Source organism: Propithecus coquereli, unplaced genomic scaffold, assembly GCF_000956105.1.
Source record: "Propithecus coquereli isolate 6110/MARCELLA unplaced genomic scaffold, Pcoq_1.0 Scaffold608, whole genome shotgun sequence".
NCBI classification, from domain to species: Eukaryota; Metazoa; Chordata; class Mammalia; order Primates; family Indriidae; genus Propithecus; species Propithecus coquereli.
In genome coordinates, this window is record NW_012152041.1 from 1349975 (window position 1) to 1374474 (window position 24500).

General features: G+C 37.4%; 1 protein-coding gene across 1 annotated transcript in view; it reads left to right on the forward strand.

The window, feature by feature from the left end:
• Nucleotides 1-988: 988 nt before the first annotated feature.
• ZCCHC6 (zinc finger, CCHC domain containing 6) overlaps nucleotides 989-24500 on the forward strand; it is a 67227-nt gene continuing 43715 nt past the window's right edge. The window contains exons 1-10 of the mRNA XM_012659387.1: nucleotides 989-1065; nucleotides 2192-2742; nucleotides 7689-7870; nucleotides 8396-8512; nucleotides 9016-9193; nucleotides 11439-11527; nucleotides 13373-13424; nucleotides 14388-14457; nucleotides 15267-15393; nucleotides 16943-17062. Of these exons, the coding sequence (XP_012514841.1) occupies nucleotides 2223-2742; nucleotides 7689-7870; nucleotides 8396-8512; nucleotides 9016-9193; nucleotides 11439-11527; nucleotides 13373-13424; nucleotides 14388-14457; nucleotides 15267-15393; nucleotides 16943-17062 (1455 nt within the window). The 5' untranslated portion in view covers nucleotides 989-1065; nucleotides 2192-2222. The remainder of the gene's footprint in view (nucleotides 1066-2191; nucleotides 2743-7688; nucleotides 7871-8395; nucleotides 8513-9015; nucleotides 9194-11438; nucleotides 11528-13372; nucleotides 13425-14387; nucleotides 14458-15266; nucleotides 15394-16942; nucleotides 17063-24500) is intronic.

The following is a 24500-nucleotide window of genomic DNA, read 5'->3' on the forward strand; positions in this document are numbered from 1 at the left end:
GCTCTAAAAAAAGTAGAGAAATGAAGACTCATGTTTTCCCAGCGCTCCCTAATTTTATGAATTGCTTGATGCTTTTGAAAGCATTTAGAACACCACATGTAGCACGGAAATACAAAAAAGGGAAAAAAAAGCAACCTTGGGTTCGAAGTGTGCATTCTTTGTTCAAAAATTCCAGTTTGACCTTCCCTGATCATCCTTTACCATTACACATGTTCTTCAAAACACTGATTTCTTTAAAAGTAAAACTAATCCTCCCACCCTTTCCGCTCTAGCCTTGCCCCTTTGCCTTTCCCAAGGGTAGGCTGGGGGAAAACTAATCCTTACACAATCTAAGGAAAAGGCTAAGCATTTGCCTTGACCAAATCGAGATCTGGCTCAACAGTGGATGTTTAAATGCTGGTATTTCTGTAAGGTCGGCAATTAAGACCTCTTTAAAACATTAAATCACTCCAAATATCAGAAAAAACAGCCGCAGGGCTACGAGGCTCCCGAGCTAGGCTTAATTGCCCCTGGAAGCAACCAAGGAGCATCCAGAGACGAAGCCCAGCTCAGAAGCGCGCTGGGGAAGGCGTCTGCGCCCGCCCGCCAACTCCACGTCCCTCTCCTGGCGCAGGCGGCTTGGCATCCCACGCCTCCCCGGGGCACAGGGGCTTGGCTCCCCACGCCCACAGCAAAGGAGAACCCGAGGTGCGCAGACGCCGGGAGCAAGGAGGGGCGTGCGCTGCTCACGGTACAGGGCCGGGCCCGCACCGCTGAGCGCCGGAAGAGCCGCCGATCCGCCGACCTGCCGGCGCCGAAGAGCTAGCCTTGGGCCAAACCCGACCGGAAGGACCGCGCGGCCGCGGCGCCGGGTGGGGCCGGGCCGGGCCGGCGGGGCGGCGCGGGGCGGTGCTCCGGACGCTGGTAGCGTTTCCGGCGTGCGCGGCGGAGCACTGGGGCGGGGGCACTGCCGGCACCCAATCACAAACAATGAGACAGCGCTGAGCGCCGGAAGTGGGGCCAAAGGAAAACACGGAGAGGGAGCCCGGCCGGGACAGGAAGAGACTGGGGACCGCGGCGAAGGTGGTGCGTGTTGCCGGGCGTCTTCTCCCCAAGTCCCTCCCAGACTCGCCTCCGGGCTGGGTCTGTAAGGGTTCCCCTGATCTCCAGAGTACAAGTTGGGCCTGGCCCTGGAGATACGTTGGCTCCATCCTCCGCTGGTCTCCTCTCCCCAGTTTGAGTGACCGGGGAGCCCCCAGGCCAGCGGGGACTGAGCTTTCGGATTGCAGTTCGCGTCTTCACTTTGTGTCAGATTGTGCGGGGGCAGAAGAAGAGATTTGGGTCTAGGCACTCGGCCCCGGCTCCTTTGCCCGGCCAGGGGGCCCCGGAACCCCATTGAGGCAGCAGGTCATTTCCTGCTTCCTGGTCCCCACGGTGGCTTCGTGGCCGGGAGTGCAGAGAAGCCTCCTCTTTCTCCGCCTCGGGCTCTGAAGGGTGGAAATTGAGGCAGATTGAGGGTGGGGCGATCAAATGGGGATTGAAAAGGAATGTCATACCGCAGAGAATTGCTGTTCGTAACAAAAGCAAACTTGTTTGAGGATGGAGAACGAGGAATGGGGAGGTTAGCTGGAGTTGTCCCCTTGGTCTGAAACCTAGCCCCTTTGGCTAGAGCGGTACCTTGATCGGGAGCTCAGCCCCTCGATAGCCCAAGCGATTGAAGCCAGTCTGTTGGAGTCGAAATGAAGCATACTTGGTTCTTGTAAAGTTTCGGTTACTGTGTAACACTTAAAAGTAAGGCCAACTTTTTTTTTAAACACTGTTTCGAGAATTTTGTAACAGTATTGGCTTGGGACGAGGTTTTCTTTGAAGAAAAGCACTTTTATATAGGTAAAAGGCGACCGACTTGGTATAAGTAACATTTTACTACACTACAGTTCTCGAACTTATAGAAGCTTCTCGTATTCACAGATTTAATCCCTGTGCTAAATAAGAAGTACTACTTTTCATGAAGAATATTATAGGACTAAGCCTCCTAACTTCTAGTGTAATGTACTGATTATTACGAATGTGATAGAAATTGTATTAAAAGACAAAATAGGAAAAGAGCAGTGTTTTCTAAGCTTTTGGGCTTCTGTATGATAAATGCCATTTTGTGTACTTATTATGATATCTTGTTATAGTTGGATGTTTCACCAAAATGCCTTCTTTTCAGGTGCAAAGTAAGAAAATTGAAGTCGAAGACCATGGGAGATACAGCAAAACCTTATTTTATGAAGCGCACAAAAGACCGAGGGACTATGGATGATGAGGATTTCAGAAGGGGTCACCCCCAACAAGATTATTTAATAATGGATGATTATGCTAAAGGCCATATCAGTAAAATGGAAAAGGGCCTTCCAAAAAAAAAGATGACACCAGGGAACTATGGGAATACCCCCAGAAAAGGACCATATACTGTTTCCAGCAATCCATATGCATTTAAAAACCCAATCTATAGTCAACCTGCTTGGATAAATGACAACCACAAAGATCAGAGTAAGAGATGGCTATCTGATGAACATACTGGTAATTCAGACAATTGGAGAGAATTCAAACCTGGACCTAGAATTCCTGTTATAAGCCGACCTAGGAAAGACTCCTTTCAAGAAACTGAAGATGGTTATAGGTGGCAAGATGCAAGAGGCTGCAGAACTGTAAGACGACTGTTTCATAAAGACCTAACAAGCCTTGAAACCATGTCAGAAATGGAAGCAGGAAGTCCTGGTAATGTGTTCCAATTTGTCAGGTTACAACCCTGAAGTCATCAGTGTCTTATTCTTTTTATCCAAACGAGTTTAGTTATTTTTAGCAATTCAGTTTCAATTTTTTATAGTTTCTATTTTAAGAAGTAATCACTTATTTAATATGATTAAGGGTTTTTATCGTGGTATTTGGGCAACTTCTACACATTTCATATATTGAACCCTTTAAAAGTTTGCTTTGCCCCAAGGCTCATTTTACTTTAGTAAATATTTTCCACTGGTGTCTTTTTATAGAAGAGGGTGGTTATGTCCCCCTGGAGACTTTATCATAATTGCTGAGTGGTGTGTATGTATTTTCAAAATTTTGATTATAATTTTGTATTTGAATAATGAATGTGTTCATAATATAAATGATAATATAAAGCTAAAAAATAACTTAGTTGATGTAAAAACAATATAGATTACATATATCTCCTGCCACAAGAGGGATATGTATTTCGGGTGGTGTGTCAATGTCCCTAGAAGGATAACCTAAGATTTTTGTTTTTCAAAAGAGAGCATGGCAAACAGATTGAGAAACATGACAGCAAATACAGATAAAAGCTTTGCTGTTTGGTTTTGGGAAAACCGAAACCCATTTCTAAGTGCCCTCACATGCTTGGTTAATTACCTCAAAGTGATGCTTTATGTTTTTCTGAAAGGTAAAAAGTAGATTTTGTCCGTGTAGCAATGATTTCTATAAACAGGAATGTTATTTTTATCTAATGGATAGTATTTACTGAAATGAAGTAAAGATACAAATTGGATGGAAAAAATGAAACTATTTAGTGTGAAAATGAAAATTATACTTGGAGAAATGAACTTGTAGTTTTATTGGCTGATAGCCTTTATTTTTATATAGTAGCCATATAGAATGGGTTGCAAACTACTAGCTAGCACTTCTAAAATTTTTTGAATTTCAGTTGCATTCAGGCAATATGTACACTTTGTAGATCTCCAGAGGCCTTTTTTTTCTTCATGTTATCTCACAATGGTCAGTTCATATATGTTACCCTGTGAGACATTTAAATTTGTGAACTATGCATGTAGAATACTTGAAAAAGATCATTTTTTAATCTTTAGGAGGTCTTATGGTAAAAATGAAAATCTCAAGCACTTGTTAATATTAAATGGAGGAAAATGTGCTGTTTGATATTTTTATAGGAAAATCAGGAGTAAATGCCAGTATCAAGTAGCAGAAACAGAATGAAATGTTACAAAGGAATTAAATAGTAGGGAGAGATAAAACTTTAGCCTTGTAAATCTTTAAGCTAGAGATGACTTGAAGGAGTTATCCGATGCAGCACTCTGTTGTGGTATCTCAAAGGTGGAATCACAATTTTACAAATTAGGCAGCTGCAGCTCCGAGAGGTTAAATTTATCCAGACCTGTTTATGCACAGTTGTAGATTAGAAAGTGGAACTGAAATCAGGGACTCTGCTACTCTGACCATTAACTCTGCCTCGCTGGACCTGGAATCCTGACAGAGGGGAACTAAGATTTTGATTTGTTTTTGTTTTAAAAATTGTGTATATTTAAGTATTTCTATATTACTGTGTCCAGGTGGGATGTGGACATTTAATTTAGTTACCAAAAGTTGGTCTTTTAGAAAAGAAGTTGATCTTGAAAAGCGTTTTAAAAAGAAAGGTTTATAGATCAAAAATGTGCAACTAGCATATGAAAAGGAACCTTTTGCAGACCAAAAAACTCTTATATATATTTATCTGGTTTTAAAAACAACTATAAAGAAATTGCTTTTAAGTATGTTTAAATAGGAAATGCATTTTCATTCACTGTCTTTATTGAAGGTGATCCAAAATCATGCGTGTTTTCTCTAGATGAAGTACAGATGTCTGCTTTCAGTTACTAAATGAGCTATTCAGCTTCCATCCCTTGAAAATCTTCATAAAGGAAGTATTAAACATGGGTATAACATTATTTACTGTAGAGAGAAATTTGGTTTAAAGTATAAACTTTGCACTACATTCAAAGGATCCTAAAAAGGATCTCATTAAACAATGTGAGAAGATGTAATGAAAATTAAGTTAGAGTTACTTTTTAAAAAAAATACAGTACTACCTTCTGTTTTTCAGCTCTATATTACTACTCCTACCTCATCACTCAAATGTCCTAGATTGACAATTTAATGTATTTGGGACAATGCCATTAATGATCTTAGCTGGAAAACATCCATTCAAATACATGTGTCCTTTGTGAATGGAATAATGGATGATATACAAATAAATATGTGACACTTGGAATGCTGAATATAGAGAATTCTTACTGCAGTAAATCTGGAATGAACCAGGTAGTCTTCCTCTAAGTAATCATGGGAAGTTTCCATCAGCACCCAGTTTTGCCTTCCAAGAGTCTCTCCAGCTAGATTTTATTTGATAGTTTTTACCGTGCAGGCCTGTGAAACTCAGAAGGTTATATTGCCTTGTGTGTTCTAGTCTATTCTGGATGTGAATGAGTATGTTCCAAGAAGGGATTTTAGTAATTTCTTTTCAGTTTTTATATTATTAGATAGAAGGCTGAATTTCAGAATTCCATCTATATTTTAATCTATATTTCAAATCCCTCAAGTCCTTTGACTTAGCCATGTGTCCTTGGACAAGTTACTTACTCTCTCAGACCAGCATTGTCCCCATCTGTACAAAGGGACAATATTAGCATCCATGACAGGTTACGGTAGCGATTTAGCAGGGCAGTGCATATAAAGTTCTTGCTTTACATCTGTTGCATAATACTCAGTATGGTAGCTGCTGTTATAGTCGTCCAACAGAATTTCTGCAGCCATCCACTTCTCTGTATAAAAGCAATAGGAGTAAATTAAGTGAAAGTGGACACATCGATAAGTAAAAGAAGTGCTTATCTCAAAAATTTGTTCAGACCAAGAATACTGGCCTTAAAAGATAAATGATAATTTAATTGGGAGTAGGGCAGGTGTTAAAAAGGAAATGTTAAGGTAGCCCAATTTTTTATATGAGTGACTACTTACCTTTTAGTATTTTATCTGTTCAGTCCATTTTGATTGAATTTTTTTTTTTTTTGAGACAGAGTCTCACTCTTTTGCCCGGGTTAGAGTGAGTGCCGTGGCATCAGCCTAGCTCACAGCAACCTCAAACTCCTGGGCTCAAGCAATCCTACTGCCTCAGCCTCCCGAGTACCTGGGACTACAGGCATGCGCCACCATGCCCGGCTAATTTTTCTATATATTTTTAGTTGTCCAGTTAATTTCTTTCTATTTTTTTAGTAGAGACAGAGTCTCGCTCTTGCTCAGGCTGGTTTCGAACTCCTGAGCTCAAACAATCCACCCGCCTTGGCCTCCCAGAGAGCTAGGATTACAGGCGTGAGCCACCGCGCCCGGCCTTGATTGAATTTTTAAAACGGTGTTTTTCCTGACACTTCCTTAATTTTTAAAAAATTGTTGCATATTATAGAAGCTGTTTGCAGAATTTCGTTATATTCATCTAAGGTAGTTTGAACACAATGCTTGCTGCTTGTCCTTTAGAACTCTCAGTAATAGGTTTTTTAAAAATTGGAGGTCGTATACCTCCTTTTTTTACAGAACTGTTTTCAGTCAGCCAATTCATGGTAATTGCCATACTAGTAATGAGTTCCTCTGAAAACTTGACAGGGGAATTGCCTCGTGCAGGGCATTTCAGTAGGTTTATATTTCCAAGGACTAATTTATTTTAATCGTATATGTTACTAATAGCTTCATTTTTCAGAACTTGATAGAAGTTATCAAAACTATTTAAAACATTTTTTTGTAGTTCAATCCCACAGTCACTTTGTTTGACAGATTGAAAATTTATAAGTTTAAAAAAAGAACAGATTCATTTATTCGTTATAAAGATTATAGAACAACAGAGTTTATAAACAAATGTACTTAGAGAAAACTTTTATTTCAACTACCAGTTGTTTTTTTCTTTTGAAATATGCTCAGTGTGTAGACCAAAGAAGCTAAAATAAAAGTAAAGATAAAATGGGGCATAGTCTTCAGTAAATAAAATTATGGCTTGGACTTCATATTAACGGAGGGAACCCATTATGTGTTATTGAAGGCTAAATTTGCAACTAAAGAATTGATTTTTTTCACTCCAGATAAGGATGTAGTTGATTGCTGAGTTCTCCAGATGTACATTGTCCAGTTTTGCCCTATAGGAGTTGTTCACTTATTAAAAAAATGAAAGCAAATATGTATGATTTTAATCAGAATAACAAATGTACTTATAGGTGTTCTAGAGTATATTAGACATATGTACATTATTTTATTTTATTTTATTTTTTTGAGACAGAGTCTTGCTCTGTTGCCTGGACTAGAGTGCCATGGTGTCAGCCTAGCTCACAGCAACCTCAAACTCCTGGGTTTAAGCAATCCTTCTGCCTCAGCCTCCCAAGTAGCTGGGACTACAGACATGCGCCACCATGCCCGGCTAATTTTTATATATATATATATATTTTTAGTTGTCCAGATCATTTCTTTCTACTTTTTAGTAGAGACGGGGTCTCGCTCTTGCTCAGGCTGGTCTCGAACTCCTGACCTTGAGCCATCCACCCGCCTGAGCCTCCCAGAGTGCTAGGATTACAGGTGTGAGCCACCACGCCCGGCCTAGATGTATGTACATTGTGTACTGTAATATATTAAGTATAGTAGAATTATAAATATGCTTGCCTTCTGAGGATAATTAAGTTTTCCAAAAAGATGATTTCTATGGATCAGTGCCTCTAGGTATTAATAATATGCTTACCGAATACAGTATTCAAGCTTTTTGTCCATGGGAAAGCTACTTTTCCTTTTGCTTCGAGTTCAGATGTGATTTATTCCCTCACATGATTTAATTAATATATGTGTAAGTTCTGTTTTTTACTCATGAGTGATATTATTCAATATTGCCAACAATATTTTTCCCCTAACTTAAGAAAACAAGAAGCAGAGGTCCAGACCTAGGAAGCCACGGAGGACCAGAAATGAGGAAAATGAGCAGGACGGAGACTTGGAAGGCCCTGTGATCGATGAGTCTGTGCTTTCAACCAAGGAGCTACTGGGCTTACAGCAGGCTGAGGAGCGATTGAAAAGAGACTGCATTGAAAGGCTAAAAAGGGTAACATCTTTGTACATATGTTTATTAAAATCCTTGTTTTGGTTTAAACTACTATAATAATTGGGAGTACATGCTTTGACGAATGAAGTATCCTATTTTGGTTATCAGTATTTAAACACTGAAAGTTAAAAGTGATATTCAGTGTTATTTTATAGAAGTAAGAGTAATCGCTATTATACTTAAAATGACAATTAGGATAATGATAAAGAGAAACAATAATAAGTTAACAATTTTGAAAGTGAAGGTGAAGCTGGGCATGTTGGCACAACTGTAGTTCCAGCTACTTGGGAGGTTGAGACAGGAGGGTCGCTTGAGCCCAGGAGTTTGAGGCTATAGTGTGCGATGATCATGCCTGTGAATAGCCACTGCACTCCAGACTGGGCAACATAGTGAGACCCTGTGTCTAAAAAAAAAAAAAACTGAAGGGGAAATAATTTTCTGGCTAATTCTGTTTACCTGCATGTTTAGAGATACGTATCTTTATATATATACATTTATATATATATGAATCTCTTCAAATTATAGCGGCCACGAAATTACCCTACAGCAAAGTACACCTGCAAACTCTGTGATGTTTTAATTGAATCCATTGCGTTTGCCCATAAACATATCAAAGAGAAGAGGCACAAGAAAAACATCAAGGTAGGTTTAATGTAACCCAAACAAATATGCTTACCTGTGAGTTACTACTTGTCATTTTTGTGGCTTTCTTCTTCTTAAGGCTATGAAATTGATAACTTCACTACTTTATACTACTTTATTTATTGAATTTATTTCAGCCAAGATACTTTATACTGGTCAGATGTGTTTTGCTGGGCAGTCTTATGAATTTCCTTCAATATCAGGATGCATAAGTCATTGATAGGACCTAGGTATATGTCCTTGTGCCTGTAATAAGCAAATAATCAGTTTATCATTGCTGTTTTTCTTCTTTCCTTCCTCCTGCCCATTCTCTTACCACTGATCCATATTATATGCATAAAGAAGTATTTATATGTTTAACAGGATGAAGACTAACACAGCTAAGATGAGAAGGGGGCTAAGAAAAGGATTCCAGAAAATTTTATGGGGTGTTGTCTCAGTGAGTGGTAGAAGGTTAAAATTGTGTGTAAGTCGTTCTTAATCTCAACTTTTCATCTTAAAAGGAGAAGCAGGAGGAAGAACTGCTCACTACATTACCCCCACCAACACCCTCCCAGATAAATGCAGTTGGCATTGCTATTGACAAAGTGGTACAGGAGTTTGGCTTGCACAGTGAGAACTTGGGACAGAGGCTAGAAATTAAACGTATCATGGAAAATGTGTTCCAACACAAGTTACCAGGTACTTTCTAGATTTTTCTATTTAGCTACCTAAAATTACCTTATTCATTTTTCCTACCGCTGTACTTTTTACCTAATACAATTTCATTTGCCATGTTCTGAAGCTCTTGGTTTTTATAATTTTGTTTTTTGTTTTTCCTGACTTCCCTCAAGGTAACAAAGACTTTCACATGTATTGTCCTTATAAACCTGTTTTCATTATAAGTTTCATTGTGTGCATGAACTTTAATATAAGTTGAGTGTCTCATTGGAGCACCATGGGCCTCTTGTGTATATATTTGTTTACTTGTTTACCTTTCTCCCTATCTAATCGACACAATATTTTGAGTTAAAATCAAAAAAAGTATCTTGAAATTATTTTTAGGTTGTTTGTGTCAAAAAAGGTTTTATTTAACCATACTAACATCTAAAATGAGCTTAGAAAACTAATTTGTAAGTAATTTATAATGGGTTTTGTATATTGATCTTCCAGGTTATGTCTGTTATCTACCTATTTTTAATTTCAGGTACTTGGCTTGTGGGGGGAATAGTATTTGGAGTATGTTACTTAATGAAAATTTGAGGCCAGGTATGGTAAATGCCTGACACAGCTGCTGTCAGTCCTTGACAGCAACAAACCCTGCCCGTGTGCCTGCACAACGCATATACACACAGACACACACACACCCCTACCCCTGCTATTCCTGTGTAGGTAAATGATTGGAATAGGTTAATCATTCTTAATTCTTGTTGTGCATCATAATTATCTGTGGAGCCAGGGACAACTACTTCCAGAAAATTGCTACAAGTAATTCTGATCCGTAGCTAGGGTTGAAATCATTTAACTTTATCACCTCACAAGCGTTAGAACTATTTGTTCTACTGAAAGATCATAGAGACTGAGTGGGTTGGCTCACACCTGTAATCCCAGCACTTTGGGGAGGCCAAGGAAGGATTACTTGAGGCCAGGAGTTTGAGACCAGCCTGGGCAACATAGCAAGACCCTACGTCTGCAAAAATTTAAAAAATAGCTGGGCGTGGGGATGCGTGCCTGTAGTCCTAGCTACTTGGGAGGCTGCAGTGAGAGAATCACTTTAGCCCAGGAATTCAAGGTTGCAGTGAGCTGTGATCGCTCTGCTGTACCCCAGCCTGGGACATAGAATGAGAACCTGTCTCTCTTTTTTTTTTTTTTTTAAAAAGAAAGATCATACATATAGTAATTGTAACATGTTTACTTTCATAAGAATAAGGGGAGAGAAGCCACTCGTTTCATTATAAGTATCTCCTGCAAAGTCAATTGTAATTTTGATGATTTTTGCTGTAGAATTTTTTGTAGAATTAAATGTACTTTGTTATGAAAAACTATTAAAACCCAAATAAATCACTTGAATTAGCAGACCTCAAAAAATAAAAAGCTCTGATGAGAAAGGATAATATTTTGGCACAACAGTAGTAAAATATTGAAAATAAATGTCATAAATATAGGTGGTACACGTATACACATGCACCTTCCTCTGTAGAGTGAAGTAGCATTTTAAATTATATCAATGATATTATAATTAGTTTTCAAAAGTTTTTCTAAAGGGATTGTTATGTCAAATGCTTTTTGTTCATAATATAATGAGTAATTCAAATTAAAAAATAACTTTATGCTGAAAGACTATTTTCGTTAGTATTGTTTTACTTAAACATGCTCTTTATGATAAATTTTACCTATGTCTGCCTTCCAAAAGGTAAAAAGAAATGTTTGCATTAGGTCTTGCATCAGGGTTATAAATGTAAAGCTAAGGCATCCTGTTTTACATTTTAAAAATCATTTCAAGTACTGTTTTCTGCACAAAATGTGAGCATGATAATATAAAAATTTTACACATTTTATAACTAGCATGAAATGAATGGCTATAAAGCTAAACCACAATCTTCCCTATTAAATAAAATTAAGAGAAGAGTGAAGAGCCACCTATTCCTGTCCTTTGTTTATGCCAGACCTAAACAAAATTTTGCTTTTGTGTGTTTTATTTATTTGTTCATTCACAGTGGCAGGCAGGCTGGAGAGCGGTGGGGGCAGGCGAACAAGGGTGTGGAGGTGCGGCCCCACAGCCCAAGCTTCATTCCAGCTACACTCCCAGCTCCAGGCCATGGCCAGGGCTGGGCTCCTGAGCCTGCCTGCCACCGTGCATAATTGTAATTGGCTCTGTTTCTGAAATAGCAGTGTTTTGTTATAACTTTTGAGATATTTTATTTGTGACTTTTATTTATTTTTTTAGATTGTTCTCTAAGATTATATGGGTCATCCTGTAGCAGTTTGGGTTTCAAAAATTCGGATGTAAACATTGACATTCAATTTCCAGCCATTGTAAGTAAAAAATGAAAATGTTGGGATTTTCAGAGTGGTATGGAAATTCTTTCAAATGTGAACTGTATATGAGTATATTTGGAGATAACTTCAACTGTAATGGTGGCAGTTTTCTTTCTAAAAATTTCCGTTTTTATGTCTTCTCCCTACCTATGGTTTCAGAGCATTTTTAAAAATTTTCATACTTATTTTACTCTATGGATCTTTTATGCTTGTAACACTGTTTTGTTTTTTTTTTTTAAATCATGTGAATCTAATGGGGGTATTTAGGTTCTGTTAACTTAAAAAAACTAAATTCTCTTAGTAAAATTGATTTTCCAATGGCAGGAAAGGAATTCAGATTTTAAACAGTGTAGATACGTAAACATTTACAACTTGAAAGCTTAATTAGCTCCTGAGTTTCCTCTTTTTATTTACTTATTAAAATAATCAAGCTTTTAAAAAACCATACCTATCCTGGATTTCTGGTTTAAACATGATTCAAAAAGATGTTGATGAGTCAGAATTTTAAAACTCTACATACCTGTAGTTCCAGCTACTCTGGAGCTGAGGAGGAGGATCACTTGAGCCTGGGAGATTGAGGCTATAGTGCACTATGATCATACTTGTGATTAACCACTGCACTCCAGTTTGGGCAGCATATTGAGATCCCATGTCTTAAAAAAAAAAGAAAAAAAGAACTGGAAGGCGCTTTATGGTCTATGTGCAGTCACTTGAGTTGCTTATTAAAAATTCAGATTCTGGGGTCCCAGCCCCAACTGCTCTACTTGACAACCTCTCATTCCTTGCCATACCTGACTGGTATAGATACCTGATCAGCTAACCAATATATCTTACTATTCTTTTAACCTGAAATTCTGATCAGTGATTTACCAGCCACAGCAGTTATTTTGATCTGGTATTCATTCACTTAGCAAATATTTACTAAATCCTTTGTGTGGTAGGCATTATACTGGATTATAATGGGCAAAACAGAAATGAATTCCTCTTTCATGAAACTCATATCTAGTGAAGGAGATAAGTAATTACCAACATAATTAATTATAATGAGAGCTGTGCAGGGAAACAAGGTTCAGTGGTAGAAAGCAACAAGGACTGTGCAGAGACACAAAAGTCATGAAAAGGCCTCTTGGAAGAGAGAACGTTTAATCTGAGCTCCAAAAGATGAAAAGGAGCCTGACAGGGGATAGGGGGAACAGCATTTGCAAACACCTAAATCAATAAGGAGCTTGGTGTATTCAAGGAGCTCAAAGAAACGTTATATGGGTGTGGTGAAAGGGAGGGACCAAGAATAAGAAGAGTATGAGATTATGATGGAGAGATAGGCTGGGGCCCCACATACAGCGTTGTGTAGGCCACGGTAAAGAATTTTATTATGACCTAAGAGCAATAAGAAGTCATTAAGAGTTTTAAGGATCCAGTTTATGATTTTATGTGGTTCTCGTTCCAATGTGGAACAAGGATTGTAGGAAGGCAGCACTGGAGCTGGGACCAGTAAGCTGTCTATTGCAGTAGTCTTGCAGAGTGAGAGGTGATATTGTTAGCAATTTACTAAACTTCCAGCTACCAGGTTAAGATTAGCTTAGAGGAAATCACCTCAAGAAGTAGTTAATCAGTAGTTTACTGTGTAATAGGTCTCTTTTGCTCATGCTCATCCTTGTTTGGTGCTCATCTGTCTGTCTTTGACTGACATGTGCACGCAGCATAATGTTAATTTCTTCACTGTGGTAGCAATGTGCATTTCTGAGTTGGAAAGCGATTTGGGGAACTTCAGATGACTGTATTACAGCAGCAAAACAAAAGTACTTAGGGATTATTTCATGTATTCATTGATTTATTTCCTAGATGTCTCAGCCAGATGTCCTCTTACTTGTTCAAGAATGTTTAAAGAACAGTGGTAAGGCCAAATTCCACATTTTAAAATTTTTCTTTTGTCTATAATTTGGATATATTTTATTTCTCAACCTCAAAAATAGGAAGTCATATTTTTAAAATTATTTATGGGTAATATCCAAAGCAAAAAACCAAAGCAAATGCCCATGAATTATTAGCTAGTTAGAGTCCTGTTAAGTAGTTCTATTATGCAGAATAACCATTTCATAAGTAAAGCTTTTAGCTTGATGATGATGTTACTATTTATAACGATTAAATGAGTCCTAGATGCGACTAAGAAATGCAAAGTATGTAAAATTTATTCTTCAGTGTAAAACTAAAGGATAATCTGCTTTATTCCATGGTTAAAATTAATATTTTACAAATGGTAAATAGGTGCAAATATTAATACCCTGATTAATGGTAAATTAATGGTAAATACCCTGATTAATGAATCTGCTGAGTTCCCATTTAGGTTTATCAGGTGTCCAGTACCACATCCAACTTGGGGCTTTATACCTTTTTGTGCTTTACATAGGCCTCATCAAACTGGCTCATCCCTTGGATTAGTCAGTCTCATCCTTATTCTTTTGGTTTAATAAAACATTTAAACATTTTTTTTTTTACTTCAATCAATACATACTTTAACACTGAACATTTTAGCAGCTTTTGTAGCAATTTTGTTTTTTAATGTCTTATCCATATTTCTAATTACGTTATCCACAAAACATTTAAATGTTCTGATCCAATGATATAGTCTTTTCTAATCAAACATTAGCTTTGCAAAATAAAGATTCTAAATTAATATGATTACTTGATTTTTGAATGTAATATTTTTTTCCTTTTCAAGTCATTTCAGGTCTTTATTTAGTAGTGGTCTTTCAAAAGGCCAAACAGATAAGTCACAACTGGTACTTGTACTTTATCTGGTTCTGCTTTTAACCAAAGCTTTAATTAACCTACTTAATTTTTTTTCTGCTTTCTTCAGACTCTTTTATTGATGTTGATGCAGATTTCCATGCTAGGGTGCCGGTGGTGGTGTGCAGAGAAAAGCAAAGGTCTGTTTCTTTAAGCTGCTTATTTATTAGCTATTGAGTTGCCAAAAGCGCAAGTACTTTACTAAATCCTAATGTCCAATTTCTAGAATTATAAACTTTTTATATGCTCATCACACATTCTTCCCACTAGCATTCTCCCTATGTTTTGGCATTTGATACAAGAGGGGCAAATCTTCTATTTTAAAAGAATAAAATTACTTAATAGAAAAAAATGTAGAAAGGAAGCATTTTGACCATATCAACTAGGTAAAAAACAACCTTATCAAATGGTTACTTGCTCCAATCACCTTTATTTGCCATCGTTTTTAGCAGCATTTGTGGCAGTGCTGCGTAACAATTAGTGTGAATTCACCTGTGCATCTCTCCCTCCATCTGAGAGCATTGCTATCACTAGTGTAAATGGGTGGTTTGTGGGCTATAATGATTCTTCATTAGCTAGATTCCTCCAACTCTTGGGAAAACACTCTTACTGTTACAAAGGTGAATCATGCTCCCATTTGAAACATTTTATCATATTTTCCTTATTTGCATTTCCTCCCCAAAATAGTTTTAATGTTTGACAACACAAAGTTCTACTTCAGAAAAATAAAATTTACTCAGAAAATAGCTGCCATTATCTTTTTTTAAGTCCAATTTCTTAAATGACCTGTAAAGGTTTAGTAAATTTTTTGCTTTAAGCTTTTTTTTTTTATTTTTAAGGTATTTATTATCAGTGTAAATTAGCTATTGGTGTAAAAGATACCTGAGGCCTGTATAACACTTTTTTCTTTCTCCTTTTCCTTCCCATTCTCACCCCTCACCCCTACCAGTGATCTTGTTTGTAAAGTGAGTGCAGGAAATGAAAATGCTTGTCTGACAACGAAGCATTTAACTGCCCTTGGAAAACTAGAACCAAAGCTGGTTCCTTTGGTGATTGCATTTAGGTATTGGGCAAAGGTAGGTTTGAATTCTTTAAATGCATGAATGCATTATATGTATGTATGCATAAGCAGTATGCTTTGATTTTTTTACTCAGCTAATTTAATCTTAAGCATTTAGATGCATATTTATAGACATCAAAAGAGAAGGCATCTGAATATTGGAACAGAAACGTTAACACGTACAGAAGGGAAATATTTTACTTTATTCATTTATTTTTTTAATTTTTGAGACAAAATCTTGCTCTGTTGCCTGGGCTAGAGTGCCCTGGCTGTCAGCCTAGCTCACAGCAACCTCAAACTCCTGGCCTTAAGCAATCCTTCTGCCTCAGCCTCCCAAGTAGCTGGGACTACAGGAATGCACCACCATGCCTGGCTAATTTTTTTTTTCTGTATATTTTTAGTTGTCCAGCTAATTTCTTTCTATTTTTAGTAGAGATGGGCGGGGGGGTCTCACTCTTGCTCAGGCTGGTCTTGAACTCCTGACCTTGAGTGATCCTCCCGCCTTGGCCACCCAGAGCGCTAGGATTACAGGCACCGGGTGAGCCACCACGCCAGGCCCTCTATTTTATTTTAACAATATTGGTCAAAAGATCAAAGTGATTTATAGTGCGTATTAAAAATCTGATTTGTGGGTCGAATCCCACAGGATATGGCCCAAGAATTTGCATTTTAACTAGTTTGCCAAGGTGATTCTTAGGCACAGGAAAGTTTGAGATAAAGCTTCTTATATCATTTCCAATAACATACAGAGACTCCAAAAAAATGAAAGACACTGTGTCTGTTTTTGCTCACATTTCCATGATATTTTAAATATAGTACGTCAATTGAAATGCTCTGATAAACAGTAGAGCATTTGACATTCCCCCAAAATATAAGGTCGAATCATGATTATCAAGTTGAAGTTCTGTGTATGTGCTTTATAGAGAAAAGTTAAAAGCATTACTCATTCAGGTATAGCAGTAACAATAGATAGTTCCTGTTTCCGGGATCCAGGATGAACAGGATGCCCCATTCTTCACTAGGGGAATTATAATTATAGTAGGCCTTCATTTGAAAACTACCTTCTGCTTCATCACAAAGTAGAACATGCTTTTTTAGTTGTTATTAGTATTTCCCTTAGTGCTGATGAGTTTGCCCACATTCACTCCCCAAATGGCCTTTGTGACCAAAGCGTGCATTCATAAGGCTATAGGTTAGGAAGTCCAGTTGGCTTGCACTTGGAACTGAACCATCATTTTTACTTCATGAACATGGGTTTTAAGTAAGTGAATGGATTTACCATGGGTATGAAAAAATGAAATAGCAAATTATATTTTAGGGCTCTTCAGAAGTAAGTATACTTAACAGGATTAAATATTTGAAATTGAAACTGTCACTGAAAACCACAATATTTGGTTTCTGCAAAAGTATAAGGAAGTTGTATATTTTGTCACCCTGCTGTTATATTCTGAGGGATCACTGTAAATCATGTAATACATGAGAATAAAGTTACAGGTTTTAGGCCAAATTGTGTAAATATAAAGTTGGTACAAAATGAATACTTATCCTTTTTTCTCTGTTTGTAGCTTTGCAGTATAGATTGCCCTGAGGAAGGAGGTCTGCCACCTTATGTGTTTGCCCTGATGGCCATTTTTTTCCTTCAGCAGAGGAAAGAACCCCTTTTGCCTGTTTATCTAGGATCATGGGTATGCAACTTTTTTTGCTTATGTATCTTTCTTGCTTATACATGTTTTGCTTATATATATAGATAGATAGAGATATATGAATTGCTTATATATACTGATTTTATTACAGACCCACAATTAGATTTTGTATAATTTCAAAATCTAAACACCTAACAAGAACTGACATGGATTTAGTCTACTAGTGTAAATATTTATACCTTTCACTGCCAAAATATTAATGTGTTTGCTTTCAAGATACTGCCCCTGTATCCTGCTAGGGCTATTACTGCCTTTCTAGAGTATAGAATCTCTTAATTTTTGAAACATATATGGTCCTCAGGGTTTCAGACAAGAAACTGTGACCCTGTACTAAATTTATCATTTGGTACATTCTTTCTTTGGGTACAGTTTTCTGAATTGATACTTGAATTTACATACCACCTTCAGACAAACTATAAGAAAGAAGCATTTGGTTCACTGTAACTTACCTTCTATTTCTAGTCTCTTATTTCTCCCCTTAATCTATAAAACAAAAGAAAATAGAAGCGTTGAGATTGCTACCTATAGCACAGGATGCAGAGGTTAATAGTTATCTTTTGGCTGGACACAGTGACTCATGCCCGTGCTCCAGCTTTTTGGGAGGCTGAAGCCAGGGGATCAGTGGGCCCAGGAGTGCAAGACCAACCTAGGCAATATAGCGAGACCCCATCTCTACAAAAAATAAGAAAAATTAGCCAGGTGTGGTAATGCGTGCCTATAGTCGCAGCTACTTGGGAGGCTGAGGCAGGAGTATTGCTTGAGCCCAGGAGTTCAAGGCTGCAGTGAGCTATGATCACACCACTGCACTCCAACCCCATCTCTTAAAAAAAAAAAAAGAAAAAATTACCTCTTGAATAATATTTGAATATTACCTTTAAATTGGATTAGAATTCATTAATATGATGACTTTCTTGATAAATTAATGTTGAGTTGATTTGTTCAAATACGATTTAAGAAGAACTCATCTGAAAGAGTCAAAATGATGTTATTCCCATCCTCTTGAAAACCTTATTTATTTATTTTTTTTTTGAGACAGAGTCTCACTGTGTTGCCCAGGCTAGAGTGCCATGGCATCATCCTCGCTCACAGCAGCCTCAAACTCCTGGGCTCAAGCGATCCTCCTGCCTCAGCCTCCCGAGTAGCTGGGACTACAGGCATGCGCCACCACGCCCGGCTAATTTTTCCAAAAAATTTTAATTGTCCAATTAATTTCTTTCTATTTTTAGTAGAGACGGAGTCTCGCTCTTGCTCAGGCTGGTTTCGAACTCCTGAGCTCAAACAATCCACCCGCCTCGGCCTCCCAGAGAGCTGGGATTACAGGCGTGAGCCACCGCGCCCGGCCTGAAAACCTTATTTTTAATCCCTAGGTGTTACCTTAATAGACTGTTACGTATACATTTATTTTATAGAACACCTCCCTTTGTGAAAAGCTTCCTTTGGCACATTGGAGATTTTAACTACTTTTCATCTTACTGCACACAGGTTTCTCTCGTCATTTAAGTAGATTATGTTCTAGAGCACCAGTTCTTAGCTATGGGTACATATAAAAAAATAATTATAGGGAATTTTTTTCTTTATACTTAATAAATTGAGATTAAGCAGGGACTTTTATCTGCCAGGCCTTGAGAATAAAGACTGAAGTAGAATAAGCCATTTGTAAAGCTTTGTCCTGGCCCAAGGGATCACAGTATGCTGTGTATCCTAGTTGCCTAAAGGTAGCTTTTTTTGCCTGTGGTACTGAAATGGAAGAATTTAGGGCCACGAGAGGGTGTCTCTACCAGACTGTTCTCCTGGTGGGAAAAAGAGTGAGAGAACAGTCAACTCTTAGTTGATAAATAACCCTTTCCACCAGACCCAAGTAGGAATCTGTGAAAGTCTTTGAAATTTTCCATTCATTTTGATCCAAGAGAGAGGAGTTTAGGATGGAACCAAACCAACTGGACTCCCATACCTAAAAGAGCCTTGGAGCAAGTTGAATATATTGCCTTGTTCACTACTGTCTTACTGAGTGAGATCTACCTCTTCATGTGTCCTGATCCTGTCTCATTGTTGTGAGGTTGCAGGAAAATAGGTATTTGTCTTACGATGAGAGTCTCCTCGGGATGTGCTTAAGAGTAGCATGAATACCCTTTTCTGTCGCCTGTGTATTACTTCCTTGCCAGTAATACTGGAAACTCTCTAAAGTGACACTAAATTTGATTTTGATTGTGTCATTTATTCAAGATTTAATGACAAAAACAGTATGTGGTGATCAAATACTGGATTAAATTCTGTGGATTAAAAAAGGTAAAGTCTACTACCTGAACCAAAATGATCTGTAGTTTTCAGCATTTTAAACTTGTCAGGCATTGTTTTGCTGGCTTCTGCCAGAGTCTTAGTCAAAAATATAAAGTAAGTGAGGAGAAAGGAATTAATATTTATTCAGTACCTTATTTTTGCAGAAAAGTAAATGAGGCCCTCATCATTATGTATATGGAAGTATCTAAACTGTTAAGTTTTTCAATATCTTTAAAGCATTGTGTATACTTGTCATTGTGCTTGTCCCTGAAGGAAATACAAAGATGAACAAGACTAAGTTGTCTGTCAAGAAGTTTAGTGTAGGCCGGGCGTTGTGGCTCACACCTGTAATCCTAGCACTCTGGCAGGCCCAGGCGGTAGGATCGCTTGAGCTCAGGAGTTCGAGACCAGCCTGAGCAAGAGCGAGACCCCGTCTCTATAAAAATAGAAAAAATTAGCAAGTCAACTAAAAATAGAAATAAAAAGTTAGCCAGGCAGGTACTTGGGAGACTGAGGCAGGAGGATCACTTGAGCCCGGGAGTTTGAGGTTGCTGTGAGCTAAGCTGACGCCACAGCACTCACTCTAGCCCGGGCAACAAAAGTGAGACTCTGTTTTAAAAAAAAAAAAGAAATTTAGTGTAGTGTGCCTCTGTGCTGTGATCTGTCTTTTGAAAAATCTTTTAGCCATTCTGTCCCAACCTACTCAGATCTCTTCCATGTTGGAGTCTATCCCCCCCAACCTTTACTCCCAATCAAAATTCCCATTTTATTGTCATGAGATCTTGATGTGAGTAAAGTTAATCACAATCAAAGTGGTGAATGGTGAGTAGGTTTAGATGTCTTTTCAGCATCTTTTACCTGGTACAATATGTTACTGGTTTCCTAGTAGATATTATTTGGAATCTGACTGACTTTGTATTATACAAACCACATCCTTACCAAACAGTTATTCATACTTTAGGGATGCCAGATAATATAGTAGAAAAAAGAATAGTTTTAAAGTTTGACACCGCTTATATCCTTGTGACCTTGAGCAAGTTGTTTAGTTTCTGAATGTCAGTGGCATTCTGAACCTTAAATGAGATAATGAATGTAAAACTCCAGAAACAAGGTAGGAGAACAAATGTTAGTCCTTTTCTCCTTCAATAGAAAGTCAAGTTCCACTTATGGTGTGGAGGTATGAACTCCTAACCAAGTGAGCCTTCTACGAATAACAACTATGAACTCTGGACAAAATACAAAAACAACAGCATGAATGTTCTGCAGACTGAACTAATACAGACAGACTTTGGAGGGAAGTCAAAATTTGGAGCAAGTGACCAACACACAGAGTGAGTTTCCTGTTTTTCTGTGGCTCTACCCCTAAAGGCAAATCTGATAAAAACAAATAAAGGCCTCTTTCTGGCCAGAGGAACCAGGGCCACCAGAAAATAAGGGGAGGGGGGACAGAAAGGAAAGTAACAGAGAAGTAGAACCTTTAATTCTGTATAAAAACTCAGCATGTCTCTGGCTGACTCCTGAACCAGTCTAGTTCTGCCTGAAAGCAGCGTGGAAATCGTCACTGCTGTCTTCACAGCAAGGACAAAACCGAACAAAGTGAAAATCAACAGCTCTTCGCAGATCCATCAGCTAATTAAGATCATGGGGCAAATCACTGTCCCCCACATTGGAGACCAGGCTAATACGGTGAAGCATAGCTTGTTAGAACAAAAGCCTAGCAGCAGAATCCTCCCACTGGAGCCAGTACCAGGATAAAAATATCTAGTGTAGTTGACAAATTCCTAGAGCCTCGGCTTGGATAAGCCTGAGAGTTAAAAACTCCTGCCATTCTTAGGGCTTCCCCCAAATTTTATGAGTTTTTTTCTATAGGAATACCACCAAGTTCTGAAGGTGAAAATCTGAGAAGAATCCCTAATGCTTCTGGCAGTGTGGGAGGAAAAGTTGCCATTGGGAAGTACACCCTGAGCATTCTGTTCACCTTAACAACAGCCTGCCCTTGAAGGGAAGTAAGAGCCTAACATAGCCTAACTCCTAGCTCCACTAAAAGCCAAGCCTATTTGCCTCAGTTCCTTTTACCCTGTTCATCGTGTCCAGCTTTCAACCAAAAATTACAAAGTAAGCTTAAAGGCAAAAAAACACAAGTTTGAAGAGACAGAGCAAGTATCAGAACCAAATTCAGATATGGCAGGGATAATTGAAGTTGGGGACCAGGAATTTAAAATAACTGATTAATATACTTAAGCCTCTAATGGGAAAAATGGATGGCATGTAAGAACAGCTGGGTAAAATTAATATAAACTGAGAAGTAGAAAGCCTAAAAAAGAATTAAAAAGAAATGCTAGAAATCAAAAACACTGTAACCGAAATGAAGAATGCCTTTAATAGGCTCACCAGTAGACTAGACGCAGCCAGGAAAAATCAGTGAATTTGAAGTTATAGCAATAGAAACTGCCCAGACTAAAAAGCAAAGAGGAAAAGGGAGTGGAAAAGAAAAGAAACAGGATATCTAAGAACTGGGTCAACTACTCAGGGTTGTAACATATGTGTAATGGGAATACCAGAAGGAGAAGAAAGAGAAAACAGAAGAATTACTTGAAGTAATGACTGAGAATTTCCCAAAATTAACAACAGATTCCTAAACCACACACATGTGGGGCCGACTTAAAATAGGAGCTAAGGTATAAAGAGTCTGAGATCTGAGCCACTACCTAACTGGAGATGTGACAATCTGCGATGTGTCAAACCAAGTTAATTATCTGCTAAAACAAAATGTCAACACTTTTTGGAGTAACATGAACGATTCAGAATTTTTACAGTACAATATAATATTTATAATGTCTAGAATAGAATCCAAAATTACTTGTTATCCAAAGAGCCAAGAAAATGGGACCTACTCTGAAAGAAAAAGAAAATCGGCAGATGTGAACCCCAAGATGACCCAGATTTAGAAACTGTGAAGACTTTAAAGCAGTTATTATAACTGTGCTCCATGAGATAAAGGAAATAATACACTTGGAATAAATGAAGATACGGAATATCAGCCAGAGAAATACAAAATATAGAAAGAACCAAATGGAAATTTTATCTGAGTGGACAAACAAAAAACAAATACTAAAATGTTAGACCTAAAACCAATGATATCAATAATTATTTTAAATATTGATGGACTAAGTACCCACATTAAAATGCATAGATTATCAGAATGAATAAAAAAAGTAAGACTAACTATATTCTGTGCTGAAGAAATACAATTAAAATATAAAGACATATAGGTTGAAAGTAAATGGATGAAAAAAGATAATACCTATAAATTATAACCAATGAATGTCAACAGGCTGTGTTAATATCAGATAGATTTCAAGGGACAGCAGGTACATTTCATCATGGTAAGGTCAATTCATCAGGAAGACAAAATATTCATAAATGTTTGCACCTATTAAAATAGCACCAAGATACATAAAGCAAAAACTGGTGGAATCCATTCCACCATTAGATTAGATTTTAACACCCCTCTCAGCAAATGATGCCTCTGTTAGCTAAACAAAATCCGTATAGATGTAGGGGATCTGATAGACACTATTAACTACCTTGACCTAATTGATACTTGGGAACACTACACTCTAAAACTGCAGAATATACATTTTTTTCAAGTGCATATAGTAAGTTTACCAAGATAGACTATGCTGATTCATAAAAGAAGTTTTGGTACATTTAAATGGATCAAAATCATAGTGTGTTCTCTGACCACAATACATTGTTTGAATTTATATGGAGATACAGATCAGTAAGATATTTAGGAAAATCATACATATTTGGAAATTAAGCAATGCAGTACTAAGTAATCTATGGGTCAAAGAAGAAGTCACATGGGAAATTAGAAAATATTTTTAACTAAATGATAAAAATACGAAATTTGTGAAATGCAGCTAAAATAGTGTTCACAGGGAAATGTATAGGTTTAAATGCTTAAATTTAAAAAGAAAGGTCTAAAATCAGTGACCTAAAGTTTTATATCAAGAAGCTGGAAGTCAAAAGGAGAAAATAAATCCAAAGGAGGTAGAAGAAAGAAAATAATAAATATAAGAACAAAGTCAATAAATAGAAAATAGGCTGATAGAGAAAATTAACAAAACCAAACTTCTTTGCTCAATAATATGTATAAGCCTGATAGACTGATAAAGAAAAAGAGAACACAGGTTAACATCAGGAATTAAAGAAGGGTTATCACTCCAGATCTTATGTACATAAATGGATAAAAAGAATATTCTAAACAACTTTATGCCAATAAATTTGGAAACCTCTATAAAATGGGCATATTCCTTATTATAAGACTAAATACAAAAAGATTATTCAAGGGAACATAACCTGAGTAGCCCTATATCCACTAAAGAAATTGAATTTATGATTAAAAACTTTCCTAGAAAAACTCCAAGCCCCAATGTTTTCACTGGTGAATTCTGTCAGACATTTAAAGAAGAAATAATGCCAACTCTACGCAAACTCTTTTGGAAAATAGAATAGGAGAAATTGGAGGCTGGAATTGACCTGATACCGAAACCAGACAAAGATAGAAAAGGTATATACCGGTATACCTCGTGAGCGTGGACACTGAAACTCAGCAAAATATTAACAACTCAACTCAAAAATAGACAAAAAGGATATATTATAACCAAGTGGGACTTCTTCTAGGAATACAAGATTGATTTAGCATTTGAAAATAGATATAATTTCCTATCTTAACAGTACAAAGGAGAAAAGCCATATGATTATTAATAGATATGGGGGGGAAACTTGACAATTCAACACACTCTCATAATAAAAACTGTGTAAACCAGGAATAGAAGAAAAAACTAGGCATTTGTGAAAAACGTCTATAGCTAATATCATAATTAATGGAGGAATACTGGATATTTTCCCTATACCATTGGGAAGAGAAAAAACGTCTTCCCCCTTCCCCATTCCCATTTAGCATTTCCAGGAAGTCCTGGCCATTGCAATAAAGAAAAGAAAAAGGCATAGATATCTAAAAAAAGTAAACATTTCTCTATTTGCAGAAGACATTTTTTTTTATATAGAAAATCCTCAGAAAAATATTAAACAGCTCCTAGAACACCCTGAGCATTCTGTTCACCTTAACAACAGC